Source organism: Tamandua tetradactyla, chromosome 13 (genome assembly GCF_023851605.1).
Source record: "Tamandua tetradactyla isolate mTamTet1 chromosome 13, mTamTet1.pri, whole genome shotgun sequence".
Classification (NCBI taxonomy): domain Eukaryota; kingdom Metazoa; phylum Chordata; class Mammalia; order Pilosa; family Myrmecophagidae; genus Tamandua; species Tamandua tetradactyla.
Window position 1 is genome coordinate 87,082,448 of NC_135339.1, and position 21,724 is coordinate 87,104,171.

General features: G+C 51.4%; 1 protein-coding gene across 3 annotated transcripts in view; it reads left to right on the forward strand.

Annotated features, from left to right (window-relative positions):
• LHPP (phospholysine phosphohistidine inorganic pyrophosphate phosphatase) overlaps positions 1 to 21,724 on the forward strand; it is a 143,764-nt gene that overhangs the window by 16,445 nt on the left and 105,595 nt on the right. For all 3 annotated transcript variants that reach the window (XM_077126342.1, XM_077126343.1, XM_077126344.1), the window contains exons 2-3: positions 14,507 to 14,694; positions 18,409 to 18,562. In XM_077126342.1, coding sequence (XP_076982457.1) covers positions 14,507 to 14,694; positions 18,409 to 18,562 — 342 coding nt within the window. The remainder of the gene's footprint in view (positions 1 to 14,506; positions 14,695 to 18,408; positions 18,563 to 21,724) is intronic.

Consider the following 21,724-nt stretch of genomic DNA (forward strand, 5'->3'; position numbering starts at 1 on the left):
CTAGTTTACAGTTCTAAGGCCAAGAAAATGTCTAATTAAAACAAGTCTATAGAAATGTCCAATCTAAGGCATCCAGGAAAAGATGCCTTGGTTTATGAAGGCCAATGAAGTTCAGGGTTTCTCTCAAGTGAGAAGGCACATGGTGAACATAGTCAGGGCTTGTCTCTCAGCAGGAAGGGCACATGGTGAATATGGCATCATCTGCTAACTTTCTCTCCTGGCTTCCTGTTTCATGAAGCTCTCCAAGGCCCTGGCTTGTGGACTCTCTGCTTCTTGGTACTGCAGCATTCTCTGCTATCTCTGAATCTCTCACTTTCTCCAAAATGTTTCCTCTTTTATAGGATTCCCATAAACTAATCAAGACTCACCCAAATGGATGGAGACACGCCTCTACCTTATCCAGCTTTACAGCCACTCTTGATTAAATCATATCACCACTGGGATGATCTAATTACAGTTTCAAACATACAGTACTGAATAGGGATTAGAAGAAACGACTCCCTTTAAAAAATGGGTTAGTATTAAAACATACCTTTCTGGGGCACATGCATCATTTCAAACCAGCACACCTCCCGAGAGTGCATTGAATGTACTGAGCATTTGCTCAGTGTTTCCTCCTTGCCCCTTACTCTCTCAGTTACATGCTCACCCCACCCGCTGTCTGAGGAAATGGGTACTGCCATCATCCCTGTTTATTAGCTGAAGCAACAGTGGTTCAGGGAGGATGAGGGCTTGCCAGGGCCTCAAAGGGCAGATGGCCTGGGTATGATTTGAATTCAGGTCTCCCTGAATCCAGGAGCCATACTCCCAGCGGCTGTGCCAGACCTGTCCTTGGAATCCTTTGGTCAAGGTCAAGAGCTTCTGTATAACGCCTTCTCCTGAGTAGATGCTCCCAGCCTGACACTGAACTGTCCAGTAAACATGCGGAGGGTCCAGGGTATAGCACTAAAGGGGGACTGTTGTCTGTGTGTTAACCGCTCTGGTTTCTGCACTGGCATCTTGTAAATGGTCTCCAAGGACAGTGTGGATTTGATTTGCTATTAGTCTAGCAGATTCAGCCACACCGTATAAATCTAGCATTGATATAATAACTATCATAAAACATACCCCAGCCAGTTGTGTCGCTGAGAGAGGTCTATTGCTTTCCCCAAGGAATCTCCCTTCTTGATAGCATGTGGGATCATTTTGGGTGAGGGGACACTGCACCCATTATCCTGGGTGCTGTGTCATTGGGCTGCTTGGGAGCCGGTACAGCTCCTGGCCTGGTCACCCTGAGGCCCCTGTGCTCCCCACGTCATAGGACAAAGTCCACCAGGGCCTTTGCAAGTGACGGTGCCCCATTTCCCACTTCTTCCCCAGTTCCCCAGACTTCCCAGTGGGGTTTCACTGAATGAGCCCCCGCTTGTAGCCAGTGCTCCTCGACAACTGGGGCCCCACAGGGACTGGTAGAGGCTGCGCTTGGGCCGGTTCCTTTCCTCTCTCCTGTGTCAGGACCAAGCCCCGCAGCCAGGCCTGACCCGAGAGCCGAAGGCCTTGGTGGGGCCGGCAGCAGGCCCGGGAAGGCTGCATTGCCCTTGGGGTGACGGTGGCCTCACGCCAGGTGCCTCATGGTGGCCTGCACAGATTACACAGCTCTGAGTTCTTGGAATTCCCACTCCCTTCATCGTCACATGGGAGCTCAGGGGAAGTGCCTGGAGCTGTGCTGGGGGGGACAGAGCCCTGGGGAGCATAGATCTCCAGGGGCACTCCCCACACGGTGGGTGCCTGAGCAGCATCTCCGGGCTAGGGGTGGGGACACGGCTCGATAGCCACCACTTTTCTCCCTAGATTTTCTTTGGTGACAGGTGTCCTGAGATTTTCTGAAAGGTTCCCACCCCTTTGGGGACAGAACTCCTGGGGAGTATAAGCTCTGCTTTTTAGAGTGATGTCAACCACAGGGAAAATGGGAAACATTCCTCGGGGGCTGTTGTGACCCAGGAAAGTGCTGGTTTGCCCAAGTCATCCTCACAGCCAGTTTCTAAGGTGGGGGGATTGTTCCCTTCTAAAGGTGTGTTACCAGACAAAGGCGGTGAGTTCTCTGCTCGATGCGCTCAGTGACCAATTCCTGAAATACCAGGGTTCCCAAGCAGAAGGAGTTTATTGCTAGGTGCGAAGCAGGAGATCGGATGGCCTGTCAGCCCCCAGATCTGTCTCCCCTGAACTGCAGTAATTCTGGTTGTCTTATAGTATCAAAAGATGGGCAGGTTTTAGGATAATGAGCCCAGTGGCCCCAGATGATGTAATTAGAGGTGATCTAATTACTAAGCATGCGCAGATTGATTACATGCTTAGTCACAGAATGTATGTAAGACAATGGCCGTGATTTTTAGTATTATAATGAGATATAGGTGACTTGTAGATTAAAGTCTAAGCCGCTGGGCCTATCAGGCGGGCCCAGTTTGGTTCGATCCAGCTTCCATCATCAAGATGACTTTGGACCTGGGGTGGGTTCGTTCTGGGCTGACCCAAGACCCTTCATTAGTAAACATTAGGGGCTGTCTTTGGTGATCACGAGACTCCAAAGTTGAAAAACTTTCTGAAATGGGTACAAGTGAGTGTCAGGTTTTTACCATCACAAGGGCACAAGATGAAACTATACAGTAGTTATCAGACATCAAGGCAGCTGGACTACAGGTCACAGATTTCAGGTATTTCCCTCTGCCTACTCCAGTACACCAGAAAGCAAAAAGGAATATTTATATGAGTCAGCGATCATAATCATCCCTTAAATCCTGACGTCCTGTTGCAGTGAGGGGGCCAGGCTCAGTGGAAGTCTGGGAACTGCTGAGCTGGGCTGACACCCAGGTCTGCCTGCCTCCAAAGCCCCACTTTCCCCCCTGCCTCGTTAGAGATGCCTTCATTCATTCGTTGCCTCCCTCCCTCAGCAGCTGGGTGCTGAGTGCCCCGGATGCCCCACACTCCCTGTTCTTGGCTCTGGGGCCACAGGGCAGTGAGCACAGGTGGTGGCAGGTCCTGCCACCCCTGGGGCAGCTGCTGGAGACGGTGCTGGCCTGCGGGGGGCCCCCTCGTCACTCCGGGATTTATGGGCTGGTGTGGCCATGGGGCCATCTGGACTGGGGCAGGGTCCCCCCAACAGACCCTTTATTGGAGTCCATTCATGGATGGATTGGGCCTCCCGAGGGGAGCCATTCAGGAGCTGGGGCCAGGCACAGCGGGGGCTGCGGGGGGGGGGGGGGGGGGTGCCCTGCCCAATGGCCCAGCGGCATCTGCATGTGAAAGGCGGCCCAGGCCTGTCCTGGGGCCACTAAAACGCTAAAACACATCTGCTGTGGCCCCGCCCCTGGCCTTTTGGGGACAGGCGGAAGGAAGGCAGCGACCCGGCTGGGCCCAGGCTGCCTCATAAAGCAATTCCTGCCCTGGACTGCCCCCACGGCCTCGCCCTGTGTCTCCGTGTCCTGCCGGCCGGACCACAGCCCTCCTTCTCCGCCCCAGCGGGCACCATGTCTGCCGGATCCTGGTGAGACGCAGGCTCCCTCCAAAGCCGGTCCTGCAGCAGCCAGGGAGCGGGCCGGGAGGCCTTGCTGGAGGCCCGGGGCTGCAGGCTTGGTTGCCTGTCCCCTCAGGGCTCAGCCACCCTGACACCATCAGGAATCTGGGTCCCAGGAGGACGAGTGATGACGGAAATAGCTACCGTGGGTCTGGGGAGCCGGCCAGCAGCTTCACCTGCCTCCCCTCACTCCACCCCCCCCATTCCCCCATGCACATCTGGCGAAGTACCTGCCAGAGAGGGGCTCTCCAGTTTGGGTTTGTTTAAGCCTGCAGGAACTTTCCTAACTCACCCTGGACCTTGGACGTGGGGCGATTGTGGAGAATGTCCTGTCACTTGTGATTCAGTTACTGTCAGGAGGTGACCTGCAGTGGCTTCAGAAATGGGGGCGGGACGGGCTCTCTCTTCCTTATATCTGTATGTTAAGTTTCAGGAGTAAGAGGGGATTTCCTTCTTGTAACGCTGGGTCTCGGTTCCTGACCATGGCCTTATTGGCCTGGGGTCACCCGTGGAAATCGGGGTGGGGCACATGGCTTGCCCAGGCAGGTGCCCCCACTGGGTGGGAGTCTCAGCTGGGCGGGGACGGGAGTGGCACAGGTCCTTCTGGAAGCCCACACAGAGTTGTGCCCCCCTCGCAGCGCCCCAAGAGTGGATGTACTGGGAAGTCACATTGGCGAAGCCCATGGGGGCATCTCCCGGGATACTGGGGGTAGGCAAGAGGGTTGTCCAGTTTGTAGAAGAGGAAACCAGGGCGACTCAGAAGGGACTGGACTTGAAAGACACCCAGGGCCAGGGCTGGGGCTGCCTCTTACCTGCCCCTCGAGCCTGGTTTTGAGCCCCAGCTCTGCCCTTGGGTGGCTGTGTGGCCTCGAGGAAATCCCTTAGCCCCTGCATGCCCTGATGTCCCACCTGTAATAGATAACGCCTGCGTCCCAAGGTGTGAGAAGTTAGTGAGGTTCTTTCTCTTAAACCAATGTTCTTATTCCTTATCTTGCAGCTGAAGGAGCATTCTGTTGCTTGAAGGATGGGATAAATTGAGGAGGTGATTACTTTGCATCTAAGAAGAGCCTTTTAGTTGTGGAACTTGGTGTACATTCAAAACAAAAATCACCTGGTTCTGCCCTAGGAGGGGATATTTCCCACCTCGGTTTATCTTTTCATCAGGGCAAAATTAAAGGATACCTTTTAGGGGGTGCCATTCAGTCCCCTGTCCTGGATTCTTGGGGGTCTGGTTTCCCACCAGGATCCCGTCTGAATGTCCCCTTGAGGGTCCCAATGCCTCCAGAGTTACCAGGTGAGGCTGGCATTGCCACCACTGTCAGGCCAGGTGCTTCCCATGTGTTATATTAAGCAGTCCTCATGGCAGCTCCATGAGGTAGCTACTGTTAGTGCCCTGTCTTACAGTTGGGGAAACTGAGGTTGGAGAGTGCCGGGTGACTTGCCCCGGGGTGCACTGTGAGGAGATGGCAGAGGTGTTGTGAGCGTGATTGCTTTCTGAGCCCAGTTTCCCCACACCCCAGAATTCCTGATCGTGTCCTCAGCAGCCCCAGGGCACCCCATGACCCCCCATGGCCTTAGACACCTCATTTCCCTCTGGGCCTCAGTCTTCTCTCTGAAATGACTGATCTCTAAGGTCTCCTCTTCCTTCTAGATTCTTGTGATTCTGCAGTTTTTTTGTCTGCTTGTTTATTTTTTACTTTTTTATTGTGAAAAATAACATATATACAAAAAAGCAATAAATTTCCAAGTACATTTTAACAAATAGTTGCGTGGTTTTTATTAGTCAACATTTCAGGCGATCACTCTGGGTTCAGCATGTCCCTTGCTTGAGTCTGAGCCCAGTGGCGCAGGCCGGCTAGAGAGAGTACACTCGGGAACACTCCGGATCAATACTGTTTTGGGCGGTGAGGTGGTCACAGGCCCAGGAAAGGCCCTGAGGTCACTGCCAGCTGGTCTGGTCCAAGAGGCCCAGCCAGGGTCTGGCTAAGTGCGTCACGGCCCTCCATGGCCTGCTCCCTTTCCTCCGTCCAAACTTTGGACCCTGATGACCCAGGGACATGCTGGCCAGCAGCAGGTCAGCGGGACAGCCAAGAGGCCCTGCGGGCAGGCAAGCAGCCGGCCTTCAGCCTGGCTGGAAGTCTCCCTGGTGGGCAGCAGGAGGAAGGAGGGAGGGGCCACAGGTCCAGCCAGAGCCACTGGCAGAGGGCGTCACTTGTGCCTTTCGCTGCCCAAGGTCTGGTGGTGACCTTAGCACCAGCCTGTGCCCAGTCCCTTCACCTAGTCCTGGAGGGCGTTGCCCCACGTAAGAGGCCACCCCAGGTTACCATCACGCACGGTGTGGAGGAGCCCAGCCGGGAGGCCAGGTCCTTTCTCTAGCCACGGGGCGACTATCTGACCTGGGCTGGTGTGGATCGGGCTCGCAGGGAGCTGGGCTGGGTCCACCCCGGAGCAGTGTGGGCCTGCCTTGGTGGACGCGGATGATGGCATTTGTCCACTGAGCGCTTCAATTTAAAACAGCGCTGCTCCACTCCTGGGGCGCCTGTTTGGCCTTCGGTCTCCAAAGGAACATTTTCAGTCCTCATCACTTTTCTCAAATGGAGGCAACCAAAGATTCCAGAACCGAGGAGCAGCTTGCTCAGCTGTGGAACCTCCATTGCACAGACATCTCAGGGCCGCTCAAGGCGCCAGGGCCAGCTGCCAAGGCCCGCGTTGCGTTTCCCCGCAGCCTGAGACGTTGCTGATGTCCCTTCCCCTGCCGAGGCAGCTGGGGAGTTTTTATGTAAGCACCGACGGACAGTGGAGATGCCAGCAGTTGCTGAGGAGAGGCGAGGAAGACCTCCCTGCTGCAGGCCCTGCCGACACATGGTGCAGATGCCCAGCCCCGCGCCATGGGCAGCACATTTCCAGTACTGTAAGCTTCCTGGTTTGTGCACTTGGTTATGGCCGCCCCAGGAAGCTAAGGCAGGCAGCAGTAGGGAGCCCCCACCCTGGGCAGGTAATGCTTGAAGCCTGGGGGCCCCAGGGGCTTCCAAGAGCAGGGGGGAGAGGCTAGGGGGGCAGGAAGCTGGGTGGTGGGACCCCCCCTCCCCAGCTCCCACCCCCCCTTACCTCCTGATGGGAATTTCTTCAGCCTCATCTGCGAGAGGGCTCCTGGCACCTGGAATAGAGACAGCCCTGGCCCTGTGGGGAGACCATAGTTCCGCCCAGGTGAGCCCATGGGGCCTGCACAGCTCTTTGAAGACTGTGGATGTGCAAGTAACAGAATGCGGCAGCCTTCCGGGTGGGCTGGGGGCACGCGGGACCCTTCTGGTGCTGATTGCATCTGTCCCTTCAGGGTCTGGCTCAGGCAGCCTGCAGCTCTCCGCTTCTCACCCATTCAGCTTGAGGCTGGGCCACCTCTCTCCCCACCTTCCTGAAGGGCTTTCCTCCTGGGTGGGCGAGGGCTAGGGTTTGGAGTCACTGTCTGCCTGGGCTGCCAGGCCCTCCCCAAATACCCCCCTTCCAAATCCCCTGCTCCTTAGAGGCTCAAGATGGGCAGAGCTGACGTCCAGATGGTAGGAGCAGGGCTGGGAGGGGGGTCCGGGGAGGTGGGAAGAGCAGACCCCCAGATGATGGGATCAAGGCTGACGGGGGATCCTGGGAGCCAGGCAGGTCTCCCAGCAGCCACTGTGAGCCTCTCTGTTGCTACTACTGCTTGGAAACAGGGCGGTCGGGGTTCTCACACGTGCAAGGTGAGGCGGAGGGCCCTGCTCTGAGAGGTTAGGGCAGGGCAGGTCTGAGTGTGAGCCTGACCTATGACCCCTGACAGATCTCATCAGCTGTCATCTGCGAGCAGGCACCATGTGCCAGGCTGGGCTCAAGCACATTCCAGGTGGCGTTTGATCCTCCTCATGTCAGGGAGGTGCCGCTATTATTCCCATTTTACAGATGAGGAAACTGAGCTGCAGAGAGAAGAAATGGCTTGCGTGAGGCCCTGCAGCCCCTAGTGGCAGAGCAGGGACAGCCATCGTATAGCAGACTCTGAGCACCTGCTCGACCCCACTTTGTCTCCAGGTCCCCTCAGCAAAAGAGTACAGCCTGCGTGAAGGAGCAGCTCGCTCTAGCCTCTGTGATGCTGGTGGGGCCTTGGGCACAAGCGTCCCCCCACCTGTCTGTCTGAGCTGACCTGGCTTCTCTAGGTTTTCTCCTCTACAATCCTCCAGAAACCTTTCTCCAGGAAGGATTAGAGATAGACACTGGTATGTTGGAGAAACCATGCAGCCTCATGGCAGGATCAGTGGGAGCTTGGGGTTTCTTCCAGAATTTGAAAGCACTAGCTAGGCACCAGGGTCTTACTGCAGCTGTGGGAGCAGTACCCAAGTACTCAGTGGCATAGAACAGTTGTATTCACCATCATATGGGTCTGGATGAGTACTTGGTACTGAGTATTCAGTGGTACATGAGGTTTCATTAATCACCAAGTGGTCCTGGATGAGTACTCCGTACTTAGTATTCAGTATACGATACTCAGCAGTTCAGGGCAATTTTTTAATCATCAGTTGGGCCTGAGTGAGTATGCAATATTAGTACTCATTACGGAGTACTCAGTGGTACAGAGATCTTTCATTCATCATCACTAAGTTAACTGGTCAGGATAAGTATTTGGTACTGAGTATTTGGTGGTGGTACAGGATGATTTTGTTAATCAAGTGGGCCTAGATGAGTCCTTAGTACTGAGTACTTGGTGATACAGGACATTTTTCGTTCATCACCAAGTGGGCCTGGAGAATACTCAGTACTTAGTCCTCAGTACATAGTACTTAGTGGTATGGGTGATTTTATTCATCACCAAGTAGTCTGACCTGGATGCGTACTCGGTACTGAGACTCAGTGGTGCATAATTTTGTTTATCATCAGGTGGCCCTTCAGATCTGGAATTTGGATTGGTTAGGTGCTTCTAATAGTAAAGCCTCCACAGTGCTGGGTACCATGGTACGCATATTTGGGGGGAATTTGAGAGAGCATCAGATGAAACTGGCATAGGAAAGGGACAGTTACTTCCTGCCATGCTTAAACCCCTGGGAACCGCTTGCTCTGAGCTGCCCCTGCTGCAGTCTGAGTTTGTGGAGCAGACAGTGCCGTGGACCTGTGCAGTTCTGCTCTGAGCCCTTTGTGGTACTGCCCCAGGGTCCCCTGCAGCCCAACTGAGCACCCAGAGAGCCCCTCTCTTGCCTTTGTGACCTGGTCTGGGTGTCACCCATGAGCACAAGCCCCATATCCCAGGAGAAACCCTGGTGCCCCGCTCACGTTCACCAAAGCTCTGTCTGCCGGGGACGTGGTTGACCCGTGTGGGGAGTGACGTGCTCCCAGATGCTCCCTGGGCTCAGGTGCCCTTTCGGCACTGTTGGAGGGGCACCAGGCCCAGGTAGGAATGCAGGGCAGGGATGCAGAATGCAGCCAAGCCCTCCAGGAGCCCAGGACCTGGGGAGGAGGCAGAGGGGAGGTGATCAATGCAGAGGGTGGCACTAATTGCTGAGAAAGCCCAGCCAGGGGTGGGGTGGGCTCTGCCGGAGTGGAGCAGAGCTGTGAGGATGACTCGAGGGGAGGGGGGGCCAAGGCAAAGGCTTCTGGTGAGGAGGGGGCCCTGGGCGATAAAGGTGGCAATTCCAGAGGGCTGGGCTGGGGCAGGGGGAGGGTTGGAGGAGGAGGGAGCTGGGATCCGGAGGGCCCCCTGCAGCCCTTCACCTGGCAGGCTCTCCCGGCTCTCCTGGCTTCTGTGCCCTCGGCAAGGTCACTTAGGATGCCCCATAATTGTCCTAACACTTTCCCTGCTCTGGAACAGTAATGAGTGGGTTTTCATTATTTCCGGGTGAGTGAGCCTGGCAGATGCCGACAGCCAGCAGCTGTGTAAAGTCCGAGGTGATTTGTAAGGGACGGGCTCCTCTGATGCACGGTAATTGCACCGGGCAACTTGTCACTCAGAGGCTCGTCCTGGCCTGCTGGGATGAGGTAAAGGTCAGTTCAAAGCTCTGATGCATCCCACCCTGCACCCAGCCCTGGGGGGCTCCAGGGGAGGTACCAAGGGCTCAGAGGACCCCTTTCTCAGGGTTCTCGGGTGGAGCCTGAAGGTGGGGGATGAGCACAGCCCCTCCTGGAACTGGGACCACCCGGATGCAATGCCAAACCCTCGGACTTGCTCCTTGGGGAATTCTTTGCTCCCCTAGGCGGAGCTCTGGCTTGCCTGACATCTAGGGTGCTTGTGTCAGAGGCTTCCCCAGGCCCAATCTATGACATCTAATCACCGGCCGTGTCAAGAAACGCGGAGGACATGGGCTCCGAGGACACGGGCTCTGGGGACATGGGCTCCTCGGCCAGTCAGGGCCCGCCTCCGGGCTGGGACCATTATCTCCCACCTTGGTCCCTGAGTGCACTCACAGGCACCCTGCCCCCTGCTCCAACGCACACCTTTGGGGCTTCCAAAACTGTGTTAGTTTGCAAGCTGCCAGAATGCCATATACCAGAATTGGAACAGCTTTTAAAAAGGGGAATTTAATAAGTTACAAGTTCACAGTTCTAATACCCAATTCAGGCACCACAAGAGATTATCTTAATTCAAGGGAAGTCCATGGATTAGGAACACCTTTGTCAGCTGGGTAGCCACGTGGTTGGCAGCTGCCTCTCCAGGTTCCGGCTTGCTTAACATCTCATGGCGACCTCCGCTGGGCTCCAAGCATCTCCACACATCCATGTCTCTGTTCTCGTGTCCACATCTGCGTCCCCTCTGCTGTGAAGTTTCTGTTGGCTCTGAGGCTTCTGTCATTTCTCTAGGTTCTGTCATTTCTCTAAAATGTTCCCTCTTTTAAAGGATTCCAGTTAGGTAATCAAGACCTACCTGGAATGGGTGGAGTCCCATGTCCATCTGATCCAAAGTTAATACCCACATGGTCTAATCAAAAGATTCCAACCTACAGTATTGAATCAGGACTAAATGGCTGCCTCCACAAGATTGAATCAGGATTCAAACATGGCTTTTCTGGGGTACCTAATATTTTCAAACCAGCACAAGGACCTGCCAGCAGATGCCCTGGAGCAGACCTGCACCTGGGTTCCCGGGGCTGCTGGGGCTCTGCCTGGGCCCAGTTTGTCCCTTTGGGGCCCAGGGGAAAGGACCGGCAGCTTTTGCTTGCTGGGTGAGGGCTGCACATGCCGTCTCACTGAGGGGTGAGGCCGGGAGGCTTTGTTTCTGACCAGCTGTATGGCCTGGGCTGTGTCCCTCTGGGAGCCCCCAGTTTCTTTCTGTGGAATGGGATAAAGGCTCTTGCCCCTGGTGTGTACTCAGTTGCACATGCTTAGCGAGCGAGCGCCACTTGCACACCAGGTGCTTGGCACTGGGGAGGGTGTGATGGACAGCCAGCCATGAGGGAGTGAGGTGAAGTCAGCACCTCGGTGCTGAGAGCTGTACAGTACTTGGTCCAGAGTCAAGGCTCAGTATGATGTTTTATTAATAAGATTAATCTTCAGAAATTAAAATAAAATGAAGGACAACCTGGAACTCTTCTCTGGAGGCCTGAAAGCTTCGGTATGGGGCACCAAAGGGGGTGCAGTCACATGGCAGAGATGGACGGGACCTAAAATCAGAGGGCCTTCCCTGACCATTTTGTACCACATTTTTTCAGGGACAAAGTCCATCATCAAAACTAGGGTGATTTTATGAGTATGTATTGTGGGTGGATTCGTGTTGGTTATTACAGGGGAGACCAGCAGCTTCAGTAACCCAAGGTGAATTCTGTTGTTTGTTCACTTTTTCATCCACATCTGAAGTTAGGTTTGGAATAACAGATGTGAGGCTCTGTCATCTCCCCGTCACATGATTGCTCACTGTTCTGAGAAGGTCATAGCATCATTCATTAGCAGTAATTAGTCCCCTGGGGCCCCGTGCATTTCTTCACTCAACTGCTCCATTAACTTGGGTGTGAATCACACATTCCGGACACCGGTCGGTGAAGATCTGTCCATGATGTACAAAGGGACACTATTAGTTACAATATATTAACTGCCTAATTTAAAAATAAAAAAGCTATCTTTATGAAGGGCAATTAACCACTAAATGTAATTGATCATTCATAAGCCCCTGATTAGGAAAGACAAATAATAAGAAAGGAACGGGTCACCTGGGCTCTTGAAGAAGACGTCATCAGCCCCCCGGCCTGCGTTCCCGCCACTGTCAGCAGGTGCACAGATTTCTTCCCGAATTGCATCTGTCGCCAAGCGCTGGGAGGGTCTGGAGGCTCACTGTAAGGTCTCACCATGGGAGACAGTCTCTGTTTCCATTAGGGCTTATGAGGGAGCTGCAGACTTGGGGACACTCCCTGGGGGAGTGGTCGGTGAGCCAAAAAGGAAGAGTCCATTTCCCCTCACCAAGCGTCATTTAGATATTCTGCCTGTCATTTGTTCATCTGTTGCTTCTTGGGGCCTGCTGTGCACCAAGCATGGGTGAAGCACTGGGCATGCAGTGGTGACCCCAAGAGACCCCAGTTCTGGCCTCAGGGAGTCCGTGGGTTGGGGAGATAGTAACAAACATTCGTCAGCTGACTGAAGATAGCGCTAAGGAAAGAAAAACAAGTTGTGATAGTTAGAGACAGGGTGGGGGCAGTATCAGCCAGGACAGTCAGGGAGGGACATCTGGACCGAGCCCCACCGCCTCTTCTTAGTTGTGACCATCGCTCACCATAGCCCCATGGCTCTCTGGCCATGCCAACCATATTCAGAGATGCCCTGCATCCCAGAGATGGGTGGAGAGCCTGCGTCACCCCATTCTCTCCGGGATCCTCCATGCTCGGCCAACAGCTCATTTTCCATTCGGTCCTCTGTACACCCGGGCCCCAGCAGCACCAGGCTGCTCGCCATTCTTTCCACCTGCTGAAGCCCACCCTCTCAGACTTGTGGGTCCTGAGAAAGTAAGCTGCAGCCCACTGGCTGCCCTACCCTCACCATCTCCCGTGTAGTCAACTCTTGTCCTTCCTTTAAGACTCAGATTAGAGCCACCTCCTCTAGGCTGCCCTCTCTAAGACCCCACACTGGGAGGTAGCCTTCCTCTCAGTGGCCCCAGCCCTCTCTCTCCACCTTGTAGGAGGATCTGGGTACCCACATTCCCTGTTCCTGACTCTGTGAGCTCCAGGATCCAGGTGTGAGTAAAGTAGGAATTAGCCAAGTGCGCTCAAGTTCCAGTCTGGAACAGAGCAGAAGGAACTGGGCTTTTTTTGAGACTATATTTCCTCACCCATAAAATGGGATAAAAATGTCTTTCCTGCTGAAGGTTGAATTGAATTTTTAGTTGGGTCTCCCTTATTTCATTTCATGGGTTCATTTCAAGCCTACAGTGCTGAGTCATCAGCTCTAATGGAGGGGTTCTCCCTGGACTCTTTTGAATGGGTTGTTTACATCAGTAAAACCAAAGTTTGAATACCCATGTCCTATATATGTATGTTTCTTGATAAGCTATAAATTGTATGCATTTAACACTGTACAAGTGTATTACTTATAAATATTATACATTTGAAAGTTTGGTTCCAGAGTGAAGACATCCCCCTGCACCTTTGGAGACCACCGCTGTGGGCCTCTGTAGAGACCTGCTTTCCTGAGCACTGCAAGTGGCAAATGGCATAATCAGCTACTTTTAGCAGGGCCCCTCCCAGCTTGCAGCTTGGTGTTCATTCCACACCACGGCTCTGTGCAGATGCCTAGTACAGGTGCTCTGTTGATGGAGCTGGGGTTTTGGGGGTGCGGGGCTGTGTGATTTGGGACTATGGAGTGAGGCCCAGGGCCTGCTTTGTGCATGCCAACTGGGCCTGCATGACTGGCCCCTGGCCCCCCTGCTTGTGAGCACCCAGACTCCCCTCCATGCCTGCACATGGCTTGGTGCCCTCTCTTTGCTTCATTGCCCAGTGGCGCCTTCCGTCCCTGCAGGTCTCATCTCCAGAATCACCATCCTTGACCTTCCCTCCCCACACCTGTTCTACCCTGGTGGCCTCTGTTCACGTCCTTCACAGCTCCTGTCTGTTCTTGAACCCAAGTCTCCGTCCCTCGGTGTGTTTCCTCGTTGGCTGCTGGCCTGCTGCCATCCATCCGCCCGACTGTGGGCTCTGTGACTCCAGGCGGGTCACAGGTCCATTTCTGTGCCCCAGTCCCGGGCCGGGCTCCCGGAGCCTGGCGACTGTGGCTGGGCTGAGTGATACTTGCTCTGGGTCCTCTTTAGGCATCTGCTCTTTGGCCTTGTGCTCTGAGAACTTGCCCAAGGACAGCCAGGATATGGCAGGTCTCCTGTGAGTTCAGGTGGAAGGAAATGTCAGGGCCACCCACTTGCCATGGCATCTTAGCTTCCCGTTCCATTACGTCTGGGTCTTGGCGGGAGTCTGTGCACCTGATGGAAGGACATTCCCATTTGGTCCTCTCTGCTCCTGCACCTCTTAGGAGTTGTGGGTCCAGAGTTAATAAGGCATAGACATAAGCAGCTCAAATACAAACTGTAAATGGTAGTTATTGTGGAGAGGTACAGAGAAATTGCTATGGATGTTCAGAGGTGAATGTGTAGCCTGGAAAAATGGGGCCGTGTCGTGCAGGGAATGTATTGAGTGGGCCTTGGAGGCTGGGTGGAATTGGCTCTCGTGGGTTCAGGTGGAGGGAGAGGCGGTGGGTTTGGATAGAGGGAGAGGCAGGGGCAAAGAAGGTTGGGAAGGGAACCTCAGGGAGTCTCAGGTGTGTGAAGACAGTGAGCATACAAGCCGTGAAGCCCCTGAGAAAGGGTCTGCCGCAGCTCAGATCCCAGCCTGAACATACCTGCAGGTGGGTCAAGGCCCACCTCAGCCACCTCAGGCCCTTTCCGGACACTTTACCAGGTGTCGTCGCCAGCACCCTTCCCAGGAGGCACACACCTTGCCTTCCCTGCCCATGAGGCCCTCAGCCCTGTCCTTCCCCCCACAGGCTGAAGCAGTCCCGGCTGAAGGTGAGATTCTGCACCAACGAGTCTCAGAAGTCCCGGGGGGATCTGGTGAGGCTGCTGCAGCAGTTTGGCTTCGATATCTCCGTGGACGAGGTGACTGCCCCCGTGTCGGCCGCCTGTCAGATCCTGAGGGAACGCGGCCTGCGACCACATCTGCTCATCCACGATGGTGGGTGCCAGCCTGGGGATGGTGTGGAAGTGCAGGGGCCCCTTTTCTGGGGTGGAGGACCTCCACTCTCAGTGTCCTAGCCAGGGACATTCATGTCCCTGTGAGGCGGGAAGACTTGGGGTGTTCGGCCAGGTGGCTGGTACCTGTGTGGACCTGACCTGCCACCAGTAGGTGTGTTAACAATGAAGAGCCTGACCTGCCTCTCCTTCATCGAGGATGGAGCCAGGGGAGCAGGGAATTGTCAAGGCGGGAAATTCCTGCTCTGGTGAGAAACTTAAAGAGCAAGAGAGAGTGAGCATGACAGAAAGGAAGGGTAGAGAGGAGATAGGTGGAGGGCGAAGCTTTCTAACATCTGATACTCTTAGCTTTGAAGTATGCTTGTGAAAAACCACCCAGCTGTCTGGTGCAGCTTGTAAATGACTGTAAGAACAAAGTTCGCACCCTTGATTTTAGTCTGAATGCAAGGAAAGAGCCCCTTTTGACCCTCTGTGGAGAGTTTTTCTGGAATAAAACAGATTGAACAGCAATATCTGTTGCCTTCTGAATATTTAAAAAGAGCAAACCTTAGAAATGCTTCAGAATTTGGGACATTTTCTCTGCCACCTTACTGAGCCTTCTTCCTTCTGTCCTGTGCACTTGAAATTTTTAATTTTACAAGCCACCAGCAGAAGCTGGCAGGCTCTGTCAGCCCCCACTGCAGCGTCAGAGGGGAAGGGGCTCCTTGGGAGGCCCGAGGGGGAACTCAGGGTCCTGGCACCAATTCTGGGTGACAAGCCCAGCCTTTAGAAATCGTGTTTCACAAAATACTTCCTCAGTCTCCCAGCCTTCCTGCCAGTGTCCTTAGAACACGGTCCTAAAAGAAAGAGAAAGATTCAGAAAGGAAATCCCCAGGGAGGAGAGCTGAGGCGACGTTCGCAGACATGACGTTTGCAGACATGACGTTTGCAGACATGGCGGTGGGGTGGGGGTGGGCCTAGCAGGGAGGAGAAAAAATTCAGCATTTGCCTTGAAGGTGGCATGAATTGTGAATCCACGAATCACAATAGCAGATTCTAAGGTTTGAGGTGGCTTTGGGGAAGATAGTCGCCCTTCCTCAGCAGGAATCCGTGTTTTGGGTTTTTTTTTTTTTAATTTTAATTTAATTTTATTTTTTGAAATACCAAAAAACACATTGCAAATGTAAACATTCCTCTTTTGATCATTCCATTCTACATATATATTCAGTAATGCACAATATCATCACATAGTTGCATATTCATCATCATGATCATTTCTTGGAACATTTGCATCTATTCAGAAAAACAAATGAAACTAAAACAGAAAAAAAAATTATACATACCATACCCCTTACCCCTCCCTTTCATTTACCACTAGCATTTCAAACTAGATTTATTTTAACATTTGTTCCCCTTATTATTTTTTTTATTCCGTATGTTCTACTCGTCTGTTGACAAGGTAGATAAAAGGAGCATCAGACACAAGGTTTTCACAATCATACAGTCACATCGTGAAAGCTTTATCATTATACAATCATCTTCAAGAAGCATGGCTACTGGAACACAGCTCTACATTTTCAGGCAGTTCCCTCCAGCCTCTCCATTACATCTTAAATGACAAGGTGATATCTACTTAATGCGTAAGAATAACCTCCAGGATAACCTCTCAACTCTGGAATCTCTCAGCCATTGACACTTTCTTATTTCACTCTTCCCCCTTTTGATCTAGAAGGTTTTCTCAATCCCTTGATGCTGAGTCTCAACTCATTCTAGGGTTTTTCTCAATCCCTTGATGCTGAGTCCCAGCTTATTCTAGGATTTCTGTCCCATGTTACCAGGAAGGTCTGCCCCTGGGAGTCATGTCCCACGTAGACAGGGGGAGGGTGGTGAGTTTGCTTGTTGTGTTGGCTGGAGAGAGAGGCCACATCTGAGCAACAAAAGAGGTTCTCTTGGAGGTGACTCTTAGGCCTAATTTTGAGTAAGCTTGACCTATCCTTTGTGGGGTTAAGTTTCATATGAACAAACCCCAAGACTGGGGGCTCAGCCTTATAGCTTTGGTTGTCCACACTGCTTGTGAGAACATGTCTGTATTTTTAATAAATATACCTGTGTTTTCAGACTTCACATTTTGTCTAAGTTTTATAAATGATGGATCCCCCAAGTTTTTATTAGGAAAATTTTCATGCACACAATGTTGAAAAAATTTTACTTGGAATATTTTTACACATCACCTCGATTGAACCAGTGACCTTTTACTTTATTTTCTTTGTATATATCTATCCATCTCTCCATGCATCTTGCATTTCAATACATTTCAGAGTAAATTGCAATAGGAACTCTTCCCCCAAACACTTCAGCATAGCATTACCTGGAGATCACTATTTTGTTTACAGTTTTTTCTTTTGATGTAGAATTAACGTGCAATGAAGTGTAAACATCTCAAGAGTACTTTTGCTCAGTTTTGACAAGTGCGTGCCCCTGGTACCCCCAAACCCTCTCCTGATATAGAACATCATTGTCAGCCCAGAATCCCTTGTGCCCTCCCCAGTCAGCCCCTCTCCTACCACCCTAGAGGCAACCACTATTTTGACTTTTTACATTATGTCAGTTTACATGTTCCCAAATTTCACATAAATAGGCTCCTAAACTATAGAGCATTTCCTGTGAGGATTCTTCTACCCAGCAGGATGTCTTTGAGACTCGTCCATGTTGTAGCACTGGCAGTAGTTTTTTCCTTTGTGTTGCCAGGCAGAGTTCCATCACATGGATGCACCACAGTTTGCCGAGTTGCTCCCCTGTAGATGGACACCTGGGTTGTTTCGGTTTTGGGTTGTCATGAATACATCTGCTGTGAACATTCCTGACCAGTTAGTTCTTTTGGATAAATTCCTAGGAGTGGAATTGCTGGGTCGTAGGGGAGGTTCAGTTTATAAGAAACTGCCTGACCTTTCCCCAGAGTTTCTGTATCATTTTGTACTCCCACCTCCACATCCTCCCCAGTACTTGGTATTATCCGTCTTTTTAATTCCAGCCATTCTAGTGGGTGTGAAGTATTTCACTGCAGTTACTTCACTTTTTTTTAATCCAGAAAGGTCAATGTGTTATACCTGGAAAGGTGCAAGCACATTTCTTCCTAGGAGCTAATGATTCTGTCCTTGCAGCTTGCCCTATTTTAATTTTAAAGAGTAGTGGCAGATAATAAAAAAGAGGAAGAGATTTTCCTAAGGGACTGGTGAGCCTGGGCTGGTGGGTTTGGGAATCAGACCATACTTTTCAGTATGACAATGCTTCTTACACTTCAGAGCTTCAATACCAACCCTCTAAGGTTGCACACAGCCTAGTTTCTTTCTCCAGCTGGGACCATGTGTCCTCCAGCCAAATATCCCTTCTTAGTTGCAAAGCCATGGATTTCCTGGCCATGTTACTGTACTAAGGGAGCTCCTGGGTGCAAGGCCAGCTTTGGACTGGAGGTTCCCAGGATAGGCCGTCTCTCTCCTTGCAGACCCTCTGACTGCAGATGCGGGAATTCCTTCATCCCTGAGATGGGAGCAATATCCCTGCCTTGTCCACTTCTCATGGTAGCTGTGAGGGTCAGAAGAGGAAGGGGCTGAGAGCTGGGAGGGCAGGACAGACGTGACAGACAGAAGGCTTCACTGGTGGGACACAGGGGGAGGCTAGGTCTCCCCCAGACTTGATTGCACGCTCTTTCACTTTCCAGGAATCCGCCCAGAATTTGATGAGATCGACACGTCCAACCCCAACTGTGTGGTAATTGCAGATGCAGGAGAAAGCTTTTCCTACCAAAACCTGAATAAAGCTTTCCAGGTGCTCATGGAGCTGGAAAACCCCGTACTCATATCACTGGGCAAAGGGTAAGTAGGCTCCAAGGAGATGTTGTTTCTGGCTGCTTTGGACAGTGCTTCACTTCTCTGACTTCAATAATCAGGTGGCAAGGGATGCCGGAAAGTGGACATGAGATGGGCATAGGTGTCTTTTTCCCCTCCCTCTCTCCGTCTCTTTCTTTTCTTTTTTTTCTTTATTTCCTTTAATTTTTTTTTTTTTAGGTAATTAGAGTACTCTGTCTTTAGATGCTTGTTAATCAAGCTTCCTCATGGGCCCTCACCTAGGAGAGGCCAGGGGTGGGGGCTGCGGTGGGCATTGCAGACGGAGACCCCTCGGAGATCCCAGAGGCTCCGTGTTGACTGTTTGAAGTTTAGCCCAAAGAAGGGGAAACTGCATTTGCACAGATTGAGAAGGCATTTTTTAGCCTATGAGCATTCTCTTTTCCCCCAAAAGCTATCTGTGGCACAAGGGGATGAAGAATTATCCGAGGGGACCACTGAGCAGTGAGATGTCATCTTGAAGGCGTGTGGGGCACCTCTGGCTGCAGAGCGCGTCTCTGTGAAGTTGGTGGTTGTGTGACCGATGGCTTTGTCTGAGCCTTTAGCACACGTCCACCCTCTTTCTTTAAAGAAACAGCACTGGTCACTTTTCTTAAAATCTTGTTTTTTACCACCAAGACAGGATATGTTAATTGAAGAAAATTTAGAAAGTACAGATGAGCCCGAAAGAAGAAAACAAAACTTATTTTCAGCCCCACTGCACACACAAAAATGGCTGTTGCCATTTCGGCATACATCCTTGCCCATGGTTTCCTGTGCCAGGAGAGAGCGCCACGTGCATTCACAGCTCTGGCATCATACGCGACCTAGTTTTGTAACCCAAGTTTTTATTGTTGATCAACCAATATATTGTGAACGATTTTCCATGCAACGTTTAGTCATGTCTGGGGCATGGTTATCCATCACGTGGACAGCCTATAATTTTTCTAACCAGCCCCCCGCTGGGAGATATTTGGGTTCTTTTTGATTTTCTGCCATAGTAAGGCTTTAATGAGCATCTTGGTGCTTTTCGGGTGGTGTCCTTGGAGACGATCACCAAGTGGGCATTTTTGAGGTTCTTGATACAGGTTGTCAACTCGCTTTCAAGAAAGCTGTGCAGATTTATCCTCTCATCAAAAAGCTGTGCAGATTTATCCTCTCATCAACAGAAGCAGCGCGAGAACTTTAGAATCACAGGCTCTCAGAGTTGCAAGGATGTTTTGGAGTTTCTACCCTCGTTCTTTGCATAGTGGTTGGGCCTGCTCCAAGGAGGTGGTTTCTGGCTTAGATGATTTGGAGACTGGGCACTCACTGCCTCCGCCTGCTGAAAAGGTCCAGTTGTTTGAATAGCCAAGGGTTACTGAGTATGACTAAGCACTTTATGTGTTCTCTGTGCTGTTGAATCCTGGCTGCAGCCATCTGAGCTGTGACCAGTATCACAAGAAGGGGTCTTGAGGCACAGAGAAGCAAAGGAAGCTGTGGTCCCCTGGCTGGCCCAGCTGACCCTGGCACCTGTGCTTGTCCCCTGTGGACTATATTCTAGAGCAGATGTCTGGCCCACACAGGATCTTAAATTCTTTTTGAACCTGTGTTTACAAATTAGGAGATTGTACCTAAAATATCCAGCTTTCTAGATTCCTTTGGATAATCAGAATATCTGACAGTACCAGTCCCACATCCCTGCATGCACGGAAGCTTCCATTTGCTCAGTTCACTGCAGACCCCGCCACTCCCTATTGCCCCTACTGTAGGCTTCCTTCAGTTGCTAATAATCTCGTGCTGTGGCTATGTGTCCGTCAGAAACAGATGGATGAACGGTGTTTCAAGAAGGAAAAGGAAACATATATTTCCTTTAGGAACTAAAAATGTTCTATTGTACTTATCATACAAATGGACGATGTCCCTTTCTAAACTTAGGCCACTGCTGTGAAGCAGACCACAGGGCCTGGTCTGCTTCGCTCATTTACATTCTGAATTGACATCTGCGTTAGCCAGCCCCCACTGCAGAATCAGCCTAACTAAGAATCTCGGTCATTACGCAGTTGCGTTTAAACTTTTTTCTTTCAAAAAAAGAAAGCTGTGGCCTCGTAATTATTAGACATTATTATTCCAGATTAACAATGATAGTAGAGATCAGTATATTGTTTAAAAAAACAGTGCAACGAGTTGCGTTCAGCTCTGCACTGCTGCAGCAAAGTTAGTAGTGGACAAGGGTTTGTTTAAAAATAAGAATCTAGCAGGATATCTAGCTGACAGGGGTTCCAACTCTTTGCTTTGGATGCTTAAAAACCAGAGGAAGGAACTGACAGCGTTAGGGCCTCAGCTTCTTGAGATGGCCACAAGGAGAACATGCCAGGAGCTGCTGCCCCTGGGCCCAGGGGGCTGCGATGAGCAAGGCCATCCCCGACAGGGAAGGTGCTGCTGCGGTGGGGGGGGTGGGCAGGAGCTGCGGTGGCGGCACGAGGGCGGAATGACCTCTTCCTGGAAATGGAGTGATTTACATTTGGCATCTGTTTGGGTCCGAGAGTGGGAATTGGCTTTGTAATTTCTTCTGTCATGCCGCCCTCAGAAAATTAAGCTGTTTACGCTACAGACAATGGAAGGTTAATGGTTCTTCTGGGAAAGGTCAAGTGGTCATTTTGAAGGGAGGCTGTGCTGAATAATCGGAAAGAGCAGAAGAAGAAAGCATAAAATCGCATCTGACTGCTCCTCCCAGGCCGCCTCCCTTCTTTGCAGCATCCACTGTTTCCTCTTTGTGGCTGGAACACTCAGGTTCCAACCAGGACCCCTGTCAGCTTTATTTTTCCAGTAACAAAAGATAAATTTAGCAAATGTCTTGTGTTTTGGGAATAACCTGGACCTTGATATATACATATATAAAAAAATTAACCTGTATACTTGTATTTAGTTTATATCTAAAAATGTTTCCAGCTGACAGTTGGCCTCAGGATGCTTTTTTGTTTTTCCAAATGAATACAAAATCTAGACAAATTCTGGGCACTATAAATATGAGCCCAGATTTAGTTCAAAAAGAAAAATACTTTTTGATTTGTGGAAATCAGTTTTCCTTTTAGAATCTAAAGACTAGAGCAACAAAACCAGGATTTTGCCTGTGTATCTTTTGAAGTTGCACGTTCAGATTTTTTTTCACCA